We start from the raw sequence: 14,988 nt of genomic DNA on the forward strand, positions 1-14,988 counted from the left end.
ACTATCTTCCTTTTGCGATTGTACAGCACTCAGCCTAGTGGGATTCCAGTCTGAACTGGGATCCCTATATGGAAATGCAAGACCTGTTTTCTATTTGATAACCATTACTTCTAGCCTAGGACTTCAAGGTTGGATAGATTTCTAGCAGATCTGCCCTAGTTAAATTAATTCAAGGGAAGTTCTCTAGCTATACAGGAGGTCAGCCTACATAATCACAAATGTCCCTCCTACCCATACTGCTGGCCTTAAAGTACTGCTACATGGCCAATAAAGGTACTGGCTAAACACCAACATTAGCATCTTCTTGTTTCTTGGTGCTGCTTTTTTTAATATAAATGCTCTCCTTGTATGTATACTGTACCATTGCATCACACACACCACCCACAATGCTACCAACAATCACCTAATATTTCCTTCTAAGTGTATTGGATCCTGTATTGGCTTCCAAGGGAATAAGGAGATAATACCAAGAGCATGAAAGCACACAGATTTAACTAGGTTTGTGCCCGTTGTTTCCCCTATCACAAAAACAAGAGCCCATTTATGATAGAAAGAATCTGGAATAAATACTGGCAATTCTATCATATCTGCTGTACAGACAGAGTTTGAGCTACAGCCAGTTAAATGTGATCCTTCTCTGACAGGATGAAGCTTGCAAGAGCAGAAAGAAGAGTTAACTTTTGTAATGGTTACGCAGTACCCTCCTTTGGCAGGCTATGACCTCAATGCTGAGTACCGGAAGTGAAATTATATGAAAAGGTTTTGTCTGTGCTAATCAACCATGAGCCCAACTCTTCCAATGCTAACCCAAGTTTGCACAACTTCTCACACAGGAACTTACCCACTATTTCCTTATTAGTGCTTAAGGAGGCTAATGCTGTCGAGCCAAGTAACCCGCTCCACGACAGGATGAATCGCATCTTCTGTGCTGTGTTTAAAGAGACAGGGTTCATTTAGTTCTGGTTAATGCTTTTTTAGTTCTTATGTATTACCATGAACTACTGACAGCTCAAACCAGATGAGCAAGACTGATGTGTAAGTATGCGTATATAGGCCAGTTTTAACAGGGTGGTTGGTGTTTGAGGGCCTGAAATGTTGTTTCATGGTAATTTTTAGCCATGTATGCTAATAGACATTTATGATGAAAAGAAGAGTAAATGGATGTTACTGTTTCCCCATGGGCATATTTTTTCTGTAAGACTGGGAGTAGGCCAAGACGCCACATCACAGTAGAAAATAGTTCTAAAGATTCTTACTGGTAGGGCACGCAGCTGGTCAGCCCCACAGGCGAGGTGGAACGAAATACAGCTTGACCTGCTCTGCGAGGCAAGGAAGCCGCACGAGAACCGCCAGGGAGGAGGCTGCTTCTCCCTGTCCCGAGCAGACCGGGCTCCGCGGAGCGCATGCTGCGGGCGCCGCGCGGGAGCACAGCCTCGGCGCCGCCCGCGCCGAGCCGCTGCACACGAGCCGCGTCGCGGCCGCGCTGGGCAGGAGCCGAGCTCCGCCAGACGCAGCGGCCCGCGCCGCCTCCGCCTGCAGTTACGGTAAGAGCCCCACCCCTCCGCCAGTCACGTCCTTCACGTCTCAGTGCGGCGGTCGCCCGCGCTTGCGCCGCCGCGCGTCACAGCGTCACCGCTGGGGCGGTTTCGTGCTCCGCGGGAGAAACTCTGTGCAGCTCTGACTTTTTTTTTTCCGGACAGAACAAGTGTGCTGCCAGGTAGCTTTCAGTGATGATTCCTCCAAAGAGCCCCTTGCCCCTGAGATTGCTTGGATGCAGTTTATTGTATGGGTCCAGCACTGGAAGTCTGTAGAGATTACCATCAGAAAATCTTTGCTATAGATTCAGTAAAGTAGACTGTCCAAAGCCTGTGTGCAGGAAGAGACACAGCGGTGCATGGCAAGAAGCCATTTCTTCCTAGGGCTGAGTGTTGTCTGCAGAAAGTGCTGGCTGGTATTTTTCAACAAAACATGCTCATGCCATAGTGCTTATTTTATGTTGCCACTAGATGGCTTATATAAAAATCAGATTTACTCTTCCGCCAACATTTTAAACATTTGCTCCAGCTGAAGTGTTACATCTCCCATATTGGAAACAATGGGAGTGATCAAAGCCTATTCACCCTAGATTCTTGCAGTTTTACATTTCTCATTCCTGTTACTCATAGAATTGAGCTGAGATACTTGAATCAACATTTTCCTATTCTCAGTATTACAGAACTATCAGCGTCAAGAAGGTATGACACTTTGTGCATGTACTCTGTGTTACCTGGTACTGCTTTAAAAAAACAACCCTTTTTGAAGAATACAAACTCAGTACTTTGGCTTGAGTTTTATTTCACTCAGAATGATTCTAACAATGTTTTGATTTAAAAAGACATCAAAATAGCTAAAGTCTTATTTATTAAGGGGGTTAGATTAGCAGACCTTTAATACACATTATATTGTCATCTGGTGGGTGGACAGTGGAAGAGCAGGTAGGTAGCAGAACAGCATGCTAGATGGATTGTAAAGCTATTAAACAGCAACAGTATGCTGATGTCCTAGGAACTTCACTTCTTCAGGTACACCAAGTTTTCAGTGAACTTCTGTATTTAATATTTTACTTCTTTCTTTGCCATATTACAAAAGCCTTTTCGCTCTTTGTCTGTATGGAGAAAATGCATAACTGCGTATTGACCAAACCATCTCTCAGTCTCTTCTTTTTAATAAGCTGGTTAGATGTTTCCTCCCTGGAAGATTATTTCCCAAAATACTATTTGTTTCTATATTTCAGATACAAATTCGGTCCGGGATTTTCAAATGTAAGGAAGGTAAAATGAAATAAATTTTCACAGTAGTAAAATTCAGTAGAGGTTTAGGTGCTTTCGGGATTGAGGGCTGAAGTTCCTAAATAAATACATAGCAAAACATTCAGTGGGTATAAAGGAGAGGGGATTTTTGGAGAACTCCAGATAATTTAGTATTACCAGTCAAAAATCATAATCACAGAGTGCTGTATGAATGTGTATCATACAGAAGATACTGGGAAGACAGTTTTGAAGAACGGACAGATCCCAGTGTGAGGAAGACTCGCAGAGATGAGGTCTGTGTCTTAAGGCTTATATTTAGAGGCCCAAAACCAGTGACAAAACTGTCCAATCTGACAAACTAAGAGCACGTTCTTATGGCAGTCAGCAAATTAACCAGACAACTAGAATCATGGCACTGATTTTAGGATGCTTAGTTTCATTGATGTTTTCTGTTTCACTCCATGTTTAACCATTTTAGAGTCTAATTGCACGGAATTCAGACATACTGTTATCTGCTTATATTTGCAGAAAAAAAGAGGTGAAGCCAGCAGTATGAGGCTTACTGTCCTTCTTGAACAGCCCGGGGGCACAGATCAGCTATAGTTATGGCTAGGTTTACATCTGAGTCTTGTGTATGAAGTTGTTTCTTCCAAGAAGCAGCAGTGCTGGTTTAAATGTCATAGTAAGTACATTCATTCAGGCCTATTAACAATCATACAGTCAGAGCTCAATTGTCTAGACAGTGAATCTGCATCAACAATATTGTGTGTCTTACGTAGTCTGATCCAGAAATAGATCTATAAGAACTATATAATTCGAATGCATCACTATTACTATACTGGCCTATACTTTTCAAAGCAGAAACATTCTTTACTGATGGACATCTTCTCTGATGTGCAACTGTGCCTGCACTCCTCTTATAGGTAGTAGTATAGTGGAACCATGACCCAGTGGGAAGTCATTTGCATTTTAAACAAATGATCAAATTTTACATAAACAAGACTAATGAATAATTTGTTTGATGCTTCACTTTATATTTTCAAGGCTTCTGTAATAAGTGCATCCTGTAGAAACCTAACTATCTATGCAGAAGAAGAGAATGCATCAAATTGCATTTGACAGGAGCAACTGGACATTTAAAAAAGTGCCACTAAGTATTACAAAACTGCTACTCATTATTTGTCAGCAATTACTTCCCTCTGCTCCCAGCTATCTGGCTCTACTCACACCTATTTCACTTGTTTATAAACCACTTCCTGTTTTGACAGATTGGTAGCCCTTATGCCTCCTCCAGGTTTTTTTTAAGAGCCTTTCTTACCTTTTTGCTACAAGCTCAGCCTTTTAACTCTCCTTTATGCCAAGCAAAAGAGGTTTACCTATGGTCCTGGTCAAGGAAAGTATAAATACCTAGGAAGCATTTTGTAGGCTGTGATCACATAGTACTAACCCATAACTACAAGTCCAGAATACCTGCCTACAGGGCAGCAGTAAGCCACTGAACTAACTTCAAGGCAGCTGCTCACCCTGTGACAAGCATATTGAAAAGTTGTGGGAAAACTGCTTTTAAGGTTATATTTTAGAGGAAAATTAGTGTCTGAGAAGCCCCTTGTTACTAGCTATCCTCTTTTTTTGATTTACTTGTCAGCTGTGGAATATTATATGTTTATAAGTAGACTATTATCTGAAAGTACATTACACCCTGAAATATCATTTAAAAAATAAGATTTTTTGAATCAAGGATGCTATTGGATTTTTTTGGCCATTTGCTGACGTGTTCTTCTAGAACAGATGCTATATGCATTGAGAAGGTGTTGTAATTGCGTTGTGATGCCCAGTATCTCCCTGCTATCTTCACATAAGGGCACACTTTATCTGCCTTTTCCAATGTCTTTTTCTCAGCATCTCTCTCTCTCTTTTAATACTGCAGCATTACTGCATAGTGCATAAACACTGTCCCAAGAAAAGATTTTATTTTGTAGATAAAAAGGAGTTTGTGGCTGCATATGGAAGATGTGAAGAATAAGATTCAGCAAACATAATACTAGGAAATTATATTGATAAAGTAATAATAATACCAATGGAAAGTATTGCTTCGGGCAGATTGAGGTACTGAAAAGGAATTGCTGCAGTTATTAGCTCTTTCTTCCACAAAACTTTCCCGTGAAGATTTTCATTGCAATGTAGCTTAGGTACTTATTGATGCATGAAAATTAATAGCTCTTCAGAAGCTGTAAGTTATCTTAAGATATCTGTGCATTAGGGCTGCACTGCTGTCCTCAGTAAGGAACAAAAAGCCTGGGTGCTATGTCCACTGTTGCAGAAAACACTTGTGATACACCAGCAGTTTGCATCTGAGTCTCTTAAGTGAATAATTCAGTAGCTTCACATAACAAGGTCTTGCAACAGAAATCCCCCCAGATTTTAATGCAGTAGTTGCTACACTTTTATGAAAGCCAAATCCATCCCTGAACTGCTGTAATGGCTTCAGTTTTCTGTGAAACGGTGGTTTGGTTGAAATTCAATCAGTTTTAACTTTGAGAAAGCTATGATAGGACATTTATTTAGAATTCTACTATATGCGTCTCATTTGTAGGTAACTTTGCAGGTTTTAAATTGACAAAACAAGGAATAGTTAAAGTAGCCCTGTGTCTTTGATATTTATATTTAAAAGTCTCATATCTTGTTTGTAACTTTAATTGCAGTACAGCTTCTACCTTTGGGTAGTTTTGATAAGACTACTGTCCCAATCTCTATAGCTCTTTTTTTTTTTTTTTTTAATGTCTTAGGGAACACGCTTGAGTTTCATCATGGGAGCTGTAGTAGCTGATGACGGTCCATCTGGTGTTAAAGCCCCTGATGGAGGCTGGGGCTGGGCTGTCCTTTTTGGCTGTTTTATCATCACAGGATTCTCCTATGCCTTTCCTAAGGCAGTCAGTGTCTTCTTCAAAGAACTTATCCGGGAATTTGGTGTTGGATACAGTGACACTGCATGGATTTCCTCCATTCTGCTGGCCATGCTTTATGGGACAGGTAAGTAGTTACCTGTTTTTGAAACAGTATTGCATGTAAATCATACATTTACACTGCGAATCGTGTTTGCATATCATTACTAGTGCAAAATTAAGGCATTCCAAAGAAGAACTATTGCAAATCACGCGAACCCAGAAATCTAAGCACATCCACCTTGCATATAAAATTAAATCCCTGGAACTAAGTAGGTACTAAAGATGGTGAAAAAGAAAAAATGCATGGCATTCTGAAGATGAAAAAGACTAACTATATGACCAAAGAGAAAAGACTACCCTCCCAGGTTGGCCTGACAATGTGGACAAAGTATGGAAAGATTTGCAAACTGACATAAAAATTAATTGCAAAAATTGGCTTATCGTAGTAACTGTAACTTGTTCTTCTTTCCAGGTCCACTCTGCAGTGTATGTGTCAATCGCTTTGGCTGTCGTCCTGTCATGCTGGTGGGTGGCCTTTTTGCATCAATGGGGATGGTCATAGCCTCTTTCTGCACGAGCATTGTTCAGATCTATCTAACTGCAGGTGTGATTACTGGTAAGTAGAGTGCGTGGTTGAAGAGGAGCTAGCTAAAGTTTTAGCTTTCGGTGTGAAGATTCATATAAATGACAAATTTCTAAACCATCAGGATCATCCAAATGGACTTTTATAAAGACACCAGTTCAATAGGGAATGAACTTGTCGTATTTATTTGTTATGAATGTTATTTTTTTCCAGTATGTTCAATAGCCACTGCTATAATCCGTGACCTGTACCTATAGCGTGTAAGAATAATACGGAGGTAGAATTCTTTCAAAAACTTTGTTTTCCTGGAATTTTTATGTCCATTTGAAGTAAAACTGAATCAGAAGAACTATAATTAGAGATTTTCTATAGCAATATTGCAGGCCAATATTAATTTTTACGTACCCTGTGTTACAGGTTTGGGTTTGGCACTGAACTTTCAGCCTTCGCTCATCATGTTAAACCGTTACTTTGACAAACGCCGTCCTTTAGCCAATGGGCTATCTGCTGCTGGCAGCCCAGTGTTTCTTTGTGCCCTCTCACCATTGGGGCAGATACTACAACATGAGTATGGTTGGAGAGGAGGATTCCTTATACTGGGTGGGATGCTGCTCAACTGCTGTGTATGTGGAGCATTAATGAGACCTTTGGAGCCGCCCAAAAAGTCTGAAGCTACCAAAGAACTTGATGAGAAGAAAGTGAAGAAAAAGCTTCTGGATTTCAGTGTGTTTAAAGATGGTGGTTTTGTAATCTACACACTAGCATCCTCTGTCATGGTGCTTGGCCTCTTTGTGCCCCCAGTTTTTGTTGTGAGCTATGCCAAGGATTTAGGTTATCAAGACACAAAAGCAGCTTTTCTTCTGACTATTCTGGGATTCATTGATATCTTTGCTCGGCCTATTTGTGGAATGGTAGCTGGTCTCAAGTGGGTTAGACCACGCTGTGTCTACCTCTTCAGTTTTGCTATGATTTTTAATGGCTTTACAGATCTTATGGGTTCCATGTCTGTTGACTACGGCGGCCTGGTGGTCTTTTGCATTTTCTTTGGCATTTCTTATGGAATGGTAGGTGCTCTTCAGTTTGAAGTTCTCATGGCTATTGTTGGTACTCAGAAGTTTTCCAGTGCTATCGGTTTAGTTCTCCTGGCGGAAGCTATGGCTGTTCTAATTGGTCCACCATCAGCAGGTAAGTATTCCATTTAGTTCAGAAGTCAACATCATTTGCATTGCACCTATTTATACAAATTACATGATAAGGGGGAGAAAAAGAAACAACATGAGTCACTCAAAAAAGTGTATATTGTCCTAGTGTTGCACATGCTTACATGACTTTTTTGCAGTTACAATGGGATGAATTCTATCCTTTTTTTTTTTTTGTCTTGGGCCTATTTTACAATTGGTTGAATTGCCACCTGGAGGTGCTGCTCTTCCTCTACTGAAAGCCTACACTGAAAGCCTATCTTATTAGTTGATGGCTAATATTATATGAGATGAATTTCATACACACACAGTGAATAACTTTTATGAAGTTCAGATCTCTTTGGATTTGGGATTCAGAATATGAAATCTGTCAGTTTACTTCAGAAAGTACTGTGATAGATGCTGTATCCCCATGGTAGATTTGAAAGAGGAAAGAACAAAAAACCTTCAAAAGATGAAAAGGAGAAAAAAAAACGTACAAGGAGGACTAGGAAACATCAGGACTGTTTTAAGGAAGGTAGATTGACTGCTTCTGTTGCACATGTCCCACAACCCAAGACTAAGGGGACACTACAAAATACTGCAAGTTCATTACTAATTAAAGCACATAAATTTTACACAATACTGAGCTAAAAAAATATAATTCACTGCCACAGAATACTGTTTACACCAGGCACTTAAAAAGCATCAAGTATCTTTACTATAACAGAGTCCTTTATGGAGAAAAACAGTACTATGCATTACTTCTTGTGACATTCAGGTTTGGAGCGGAGCTTCCTCCACATCCGCCCTCCTATTCTTCACCTGCACCCAATCCAGTGAAAATTTAACTTGAATAAAGCATCAGAGAGTCAGTCAGTTGCTCCAGACTGACTATTAAATAAGACTAACATTTTAAGCAGACCATTTGCCTGCACAGCGCACTGCCTGCCTGGGGAGGGAAGATGAGGTTGGGAATGAGAGGAAGCTGATGATACAGATCCTGACCACGGATGCACATATTTTGGTCTGAAATGTATGGTGCTTGTCCCATCTCTTGCATACGAAGTCTAGGTTGGTTTCATTCCAGCTGAATTGCATGACAGTGTGTGTGTGTGTGTGGGGGGGGAATATATGTTTCAGATTGTTAAATACTTCCAGTGAATGCTGACATTGAAACAGTTGCGAACTCTTTTGTTATAAACTTGTTCAAATACCATTTCAAAAACTTAGTTACATAATCAGGGTACTTCTGACCACCAGTCATTTAAATGCTGGCTTTGTTAAAAAAAAAAAAAAAAAAAAGCAGACAAAATTTCATTGTAAGATAATCATTTTTGTTAATTACCTGGAATGTTGTCTTTTTCAGGAAAACTCTTGGATGCAACACGGAGGTACATGTTTGTTTTTATTATTGCTGGAATTGAAGTTACCACCTCAGCACTCGTACTCGCTTTAGGAAATTTCTTCTGCATTAAGAAAAAATCAGAAGAACCACATACAAAAGAAGAAGCAGCAGAAAGAGAGGAATTAAACAAATCTGAAGACAAAACTCCTGAAGATGCCAAGGTGGACTCCATTGAAGTGGAACAGTTTCTGAAAGATGAGCCCGAAAAAAACGGGGAGGTTGTAACTAACCCTGAAACATGTGTGTGAGCATGATAAGAAACTGACAAAGCATTTAGAAAAGAGTCAAAGATTTTCAACATTATTTATTTTAGAAATAGAACTAGTTTAGGGTTGGGCCATCTGCTTCATTAACTGGAGGCCAGACAGCTTATCAAGTTTCTCTGGAGGCTGTTTTGTTAGACAGCCTTTTATCAGAAAATTAGCTTTATCAGTAAAAGGTGAAGCATTGTGGTTATACTTTTAACGTAAACTATACAGATTTTGTAAACACAAGTAGAGTCCTGCTATGCATCACCAGAAAATTCTCACTTGGAAGAGATACATAGGAAGAATCTATTTTAGGTAAAGTGGAATTATATGTATGTTTTCAGACAATATGGGTGAAATTGTTGTGTTGTGCAGCTAAACGTAATTTCCCTTTCTGTGTTCTTTGTGAAGGGGAAAGAATGGAGATGGAGAAAAATCTCAGGAACTTACAGGTCTCCATTAGGTATCTGAATTTCTTACTTTTTTAGATTTTTAGATTAATTGGCTCGGCCCTAATTTAATTTTGATAATATGTGTTCCTTTGATTTATGCAAATGTATTTCTATGAGTTTTGTCTAAACCTGTGATCTTTTTAATTATCATCTGGAAACACTGTACATGGAAAAGAACATACTGTCCTCAGCAGATCACACAAGTGGTATTCCTAGGTAATACCAAAAGAAAATAAAATGAGCAGAATCGATTCTGACAGATCATAAGCAAGCAAGGTTAGTTTATATTCACATACACAGTTTTCAGTAGTCTCCCTGTAACACAGAAAAGTATTACAATGTAAACATTGAAAAGACAGATACAGGTTTAGTAGAATCTTCTCAAAGAGTCTCCATTTTGTATATTAAAAACCAGGATAGGTTTCCAGATCATGGGTAATGAGACATACAGATGTTGGTTAACTTAGGAAAAAGGACTGGGCTATTCTGAAACATGTTAAATGTTAAAAATGCAATGTTAGCAACATAGGAAGGTCTTAAAATGTTGTACTTATTTATTTTTTTTAATTTGCCCGACTTCCCTATCCTTTTGCTTGGTCTAAAGAAGTTCAAGATGCTATTCTTGTTGGTTGAGAAAAGAGGATGGAACTGTTGATCACATTTATGACAGCAGTGTGTAAGGACCAATCAAGAATGGGGTCTGCTTTGCTACTCATTGCACAAACAGAACAGGGAGTCTCCAGACAGTCTTTAAATCTTCTCCAACATTGGCTGAGCAAAGGAAATAAAACAAGCAGAACAGAATGTAGTGACAGCACATTTGAAGAAATGCAAAAAGGGAAAATATTCATTGTGAGGATATTACCTCAATAGAAAAAAGCAACTGAAAGGAAAGGATCCTATATATTCTGCTGTTTATTCACTCAAAACACATTGAAGAAATTTATATAATCTTTTATATAAAATCGTGCTGCAGCAAGCCACCTTTCAGCTGTGTTTATAAAAAGCTCTCTAGACTTTGTGACTGCAGCAACAATCTTCAAAACAGACTCAACTGTAACTGATTTAGTTTTCTTGCTGATAACAAAGGAGTACTGGCTTTGAAGTGCCAACGTTTTCCCATTTCTCTTAATAATTGAAAACTATGAAACTCAGTGGTATCCATTCAAAATAATAACACCATTAGTTATTTCATAATTGATCATTTTAGCAGAAACATACAGTAAATCCAAGACAAGTGCCAAAACACAAAGCATTCCCTAATGCATTCACTAACCAGCTTCCATTCTAGTAATTTTTACAAAATGGTTTTGCGTTGTTTGGACAAAACTTCCACAGACATTGAAACCTTAGCATCATGAAGTTTTTTTTCTTTTTTTGGACTGATACTGAATAAATTATTTATTTTTATACCGCATAGCTCCCATTACTTTAAAATCTTTTTACTTTAGCAGCAGGAATTGCTCTGACACGTCCTAGTAATAAGAACTTAGTCACAGAACCTAGCTCCAGTTTGCCAAAGAGTAAGTCAGTATTTGGAACACACCAGTGCTTGCCCCAGGAGGCCCCCATATGAAAGGGGAAGAGGAAAAAGGAATGCACCGATCAGTTTATGGTATCCCTGGAGGCTGCTTCAAATGTTACACTAATCAGGTGATAATAAGGCCTGATACTGCTTTCAGATTTGAGTTCCCTGTTCTGTTTCAGAAAGCAAAAGCTAAAAGCCTTTCCAAATGTGAATTCAACCTCTCAAATAGTCATTATTGTCCTACCGTGGATTTTAATTTTCAAATTCCTTTGCTAGAGAATACTATAGTGTTATCACAGAATTAAGTGGTTATTCTTTTTGCTTTAGGTTTTGGTACAATTTTAAGTTTCAATAAATCCTGCAAATTGTCCAGCTTTAAGATCTCTTAAATTCAGGCTTATTTATAACTTACTATACTGAGTTTCTAGACAACATGACATTTTCCACACATAATGCCTTTGCAACAGTTAAACTGGAACCAGGCAGTGTTAAGTTACAATTTTATTTGATTGGGGTGGAAGAAGGAGTCATTAAGACAAACGAAAAACATTTCAACAGGACTCCATAAATAACTTCTAAAGTAAATCTAGTGCTCGTGGAAGGTGCCTCTTTGGCCAATACAAGCTCTTTCCCTTGACTAAAAGATGGACTACTCTGAGTAGAACTGCCAATGTTCCTGTGCTATTTTCAGCACAGGCCTACCAAAGGATTGCAGTATTCATGATACCAGGAGATGCTTACTGCATGGAAGGGGCCAAATCACAGGGCTGTTTTCTTGACTGTGAGAAATAGGCTTAGAATTTAATTTGCTAATTAGTTTCACACAGGCTACTGAAATAATCTTTTAATTGGTTTCCTTATTTACAAGAAGCATCAACATGGAGAGGCCAAACTCTTACTGCAGATCTCTTAGCAACATCTAAACTGGCAGACTTGAGAGTACCTCTGAGTTCTGGAGCCAGTTAAGCTCCCAGCCTCCATCCTATCCCATTTTGGGGTGACATCCAAGTATGTGCTAGCTCTCCAGTCCTCTTTCCTTTCCCTCTGTTGACTGGAGTTCCTTGGCAGGAAATCTAGTGTGCTGATGGGAAAGAAACCTTGATGCATGCCAACCAGATCCTCAGCCTGGAAAACTGGACCAATATGCTAGGCCATGCTGAGGGCATGTACCCATCACTCCTACGGACACGGCCACAAAGGCCTTTACATTGAACTCCTCTTTTATAGGCCTCCCTCCTTCCCCCCTCAAGCTGTAAAAAGCTGTAGTTCCTAAGGTTCCCAGAGTTGTCTTAAAACAACAGCTAGGAACTGTATTACATATAGGAGAAGATTGTATCAGAACCATTCTCTTGGAGGCAAGATTAGCCTGCTCCATCTTAAATTAACTCTGCTTATTGCAAAATCACAAGGAAATACTCTTCAACCTCTCCACTTCCTTGTTATGATATTTCTTTAATCTCTGCACTGTTGAGATGCAAACCCCGTAAGTGCAATTTCTGATATGCTGTGTTCTTTCATCTGTTTTGGGAAGGGGCTGGTCTGAGTCATCAAACATTGCTAGGGAGATGCTAACTGCCTCCAGTAGGGGCACAGAAGGAGAACAGTGCCGTGCAACATCTACCTGAATAAACCTTTGTTTCATCTTCACCTGGTTAAAATTCTGTGATTTGAAAACTGAAGAGAAAAGGTAGGGGGAGGACAGGTAATTACACAACTGAATTACCAAACATCACAAAGGCAGTATTGTAACTTGCTCTTGCATCTACATCTTACACTACTGGAACAAATGTAATTTTTTTAACATGTAGTTCCTGAACCTATTTAAGAAGCCTGCGAGGAAAACAATCTAAATACACAGATGCAAAAAAATCCAAGTGTAATATTATAAACAGTTAAAAAGTCTTCACAGATTGTTTCTCTGAAACTAACAACTGGTCCATTCTCTTAGTGTACAGGCTAGTGTAATTTTTAAAGCTTTTCAGATCTTTGTACGTTCTATAAATTGTGTACTGCAGGATTTATGGTTAAAATATTCTGGTTTTTTATTTATTGATTTTAGGCCCTTAATTTCCTTATGCAAAGAGAGTGTATGTGTATATACACCTGTAACACACAGAGAGTATGTAAACAGCTGTATGTATGAGTGTGTGTGTGTCTCTCTCTCTCTCTATATATATACACACATCAAACATATGCAAAATACCAAGCAGACTGAAAGAGTGGTAGTTTGCACATTCACTAGGCAACAAGCAATGCAGAGTTAAAATACATTTTTTTTCTCCTAATTAAAAATCATGAAGTGGTACAGCTGTCTGTTTAAAATAGCAGTCCTCGGATTTTATTTTTCTCCAGTCCTTAAATACAGTACAGCAAATTTTCAATAGTACCTGCTCCTTGAGCAGCTAATTCCCTGAAGTTGAGAACTGAGAAAAGTATGGTATGAAGAGTTGGACAGATCTTGTTAATATTAAAACCCATCCAAACAAGTACACGGTAGGCAATGTAAAATCATTCTCTGAAAAGAAATGAAAAACAAAAAACCGACAAAACAGACAGACTCATGTGTGCACCTTTGTTACCCCCCAAAGAAAAGTTTTAACTTGGCAGGCAACGTAAGCAAAGGGCTTTCAGGAGAACACACATTCTTATATATTACAAAGGTAAGTACCGACAGATTTGTGTCTGTGTCTCTGCTACACTTGTCTCTGGGATTATGTGAGTATACTTCAGTTTTCCGCTAGTGAGATGACTTTTTGTTTCCTGTTAACACACTTTAATGTAATGTGTACATTTATACTTAGATATGCTTTATGCTTTTCTAGTAAACTGCTGCAAACATAGTGAATAAATATATTTTGGTGTCAGGATATAAGCTTAGAAAAAAAGTCTGCCTTTGTTTAACATCCCGATTTACAAATTGCATTCTGTAACTCACCTTGATTTGCACATGCTCAAATAGTCATACAGAAGCTGAGTGCTCATGAAGAAAAAAACAAAAATAACAAGAGCTGCACTGAGCTGACAGGCAGCCAAATTTTATTGCAGGTAAGGGGACTGCTTTTGCAATGACCCCGAGTTTTGCCGATTCCAAAACAGAAACAGACGTGGGCTCCTGCTCTAGATGATCCTTGGGGACCATTTGAAAGAAACAACTACTTTAAAATACTAGCTATTAATTTTGTGGTGTTTCATGGAGAAATTGCTATCCCTGTCCTCTGTAAAGTGCTCCAGGTTTTGTTTGCAGGTAAAATTTTATGAGCTGCTTTGACTTAGAAAGCTCTAAATATTTTGAATACTGACTTGCTAGCAAGCTGTCTTCATCTTCAGGTGATGTTCTTCAGCATGCACTTTAGCATTTGCAAGCTCCTAAGAGCATAGTTTAAGAATACATTTGTTCAGGGCTTTTTTGAATTCCACTGCTCCCCAGCTGAGACTGACTCCTCAAAGTAGAGTCTCAAGGCTGCACCCAAATGAATCCAAATTACCATTTCTCTTCAATCTGATAAGATTTGCATTTTGTTATCTTGAAGCGTGGGTACTTGTAAAGTTCACACCTATTGGTGCCTAATTCTAGGCACCTCTCCTGAGAAATCTTAGAGAAATCTCACCAAGTCTCAGCTTCAGAAGTTTCTCTGTATGCTTTTACACTTTACAAGATCCTATGAGTATATATCTTAGCAGCTTTCTTAACTTTTCTGTAATAGAGCTTGGCTTTGGGCCAGTAAGAAAAATGCAAATCTACTGTAGAATTCAGGGCTCTTAACATCTCTTGTTAGTGGCACAGTGTGTGAGATCAGCAGTCCTGCATTTATCTGAGAAAGAATGGAAAGCTAGGAGGTAGACAGAATGAAAAACTA

General features: G+C 39.0%; 3 protein-coding genes across 5 annotated transcripts in view; 1 reads left to right on the forward strand and 2 right to left on the reverse strand.

Annotated features, from left to right (window-relative positions):
* CCDC57 (coiled-coil domain containing 57) overlaps positions 1–1,559 on the reverse strand; it is a 59,208-nt gene extending 57,649 nt beyond the window's left edge. The window contains exons 1-2 of the mRNA XM_026113132.2: positions 1,257–1,559; positions 842–928 (exon numbers count right to left, since the gene is read on the reverse strand). The gene's annotated coding sequence lies outside the window, so the exon portion shown is untranslated. The remainder of the gene's footprint in view (positions 1–841; positions 929–1,256) is intronic.
* A 1,774-nt stretch (positions 1,560–3,333) lies between these two features.
* On the forward strand, positions 3,334–8,931 carry SLC16A3 (solute carrier family 16 member 3). The gene is made up of 4 exons (XM_064503884.1): positions 3,334–3,471; positions 5,576–5,819; positions 6,207–6,350; positions 6,735–8,931. Exons 1-4 carry the CDS (start codon positions 3,424–3,426, stop codon positions 7,517–7,519), a joined length of 1,221 nt encoding a protein of 406 aa, XP_064359954.1. The 5' UTR covers positions 3,334–3,423; the 3' UTR covers positions 7,520–8,931.
* Positions 6,480–14,988, reverse strand: part of CSNK1D (casein kinase 1 delta) — a 34,513-nt gene continuing 26,004 nt past the window's right edge. For 2 of the 3 annotated variants that reach the window (XM_064503881.1, XM_064503883.1), the window contains exon 10: positions 8,895–8,964. Coding sequence is in view for 1 of the 3 variants with exons in the window: in XM_026113139.2 (XP_025968924.1) it covers positions 7,496–7,548; positions 8,844–8,964 (174 nt within the window). In the remaining 2 variants the exon portion in view is untranslated. Of the gene's footprint in view, positions 7,549–8,843; positions 8,965–14,988 lie in introns of those variants that run through there. The other variant, XM_026113139.2, reaches the window with a different exon arrangement.

Source organism: Dromaius novaehollandiae, unplaced genomic scaffold, assembly GCF_036370855.1.
Source record: "Dromaius novaehollandiae isolate bDroNov1 unplaced genomic scaffold, bDroNov1.hap1 HAP1_SCAFFOLD_80, whole genome shotgun sequence".
Lineage (NCBI taxonomy): Eukaryota > Metazoa > Chordata > Aves > Casuariiformes > Dromaiidae > Dromaius > Dromaius novaehollandiae.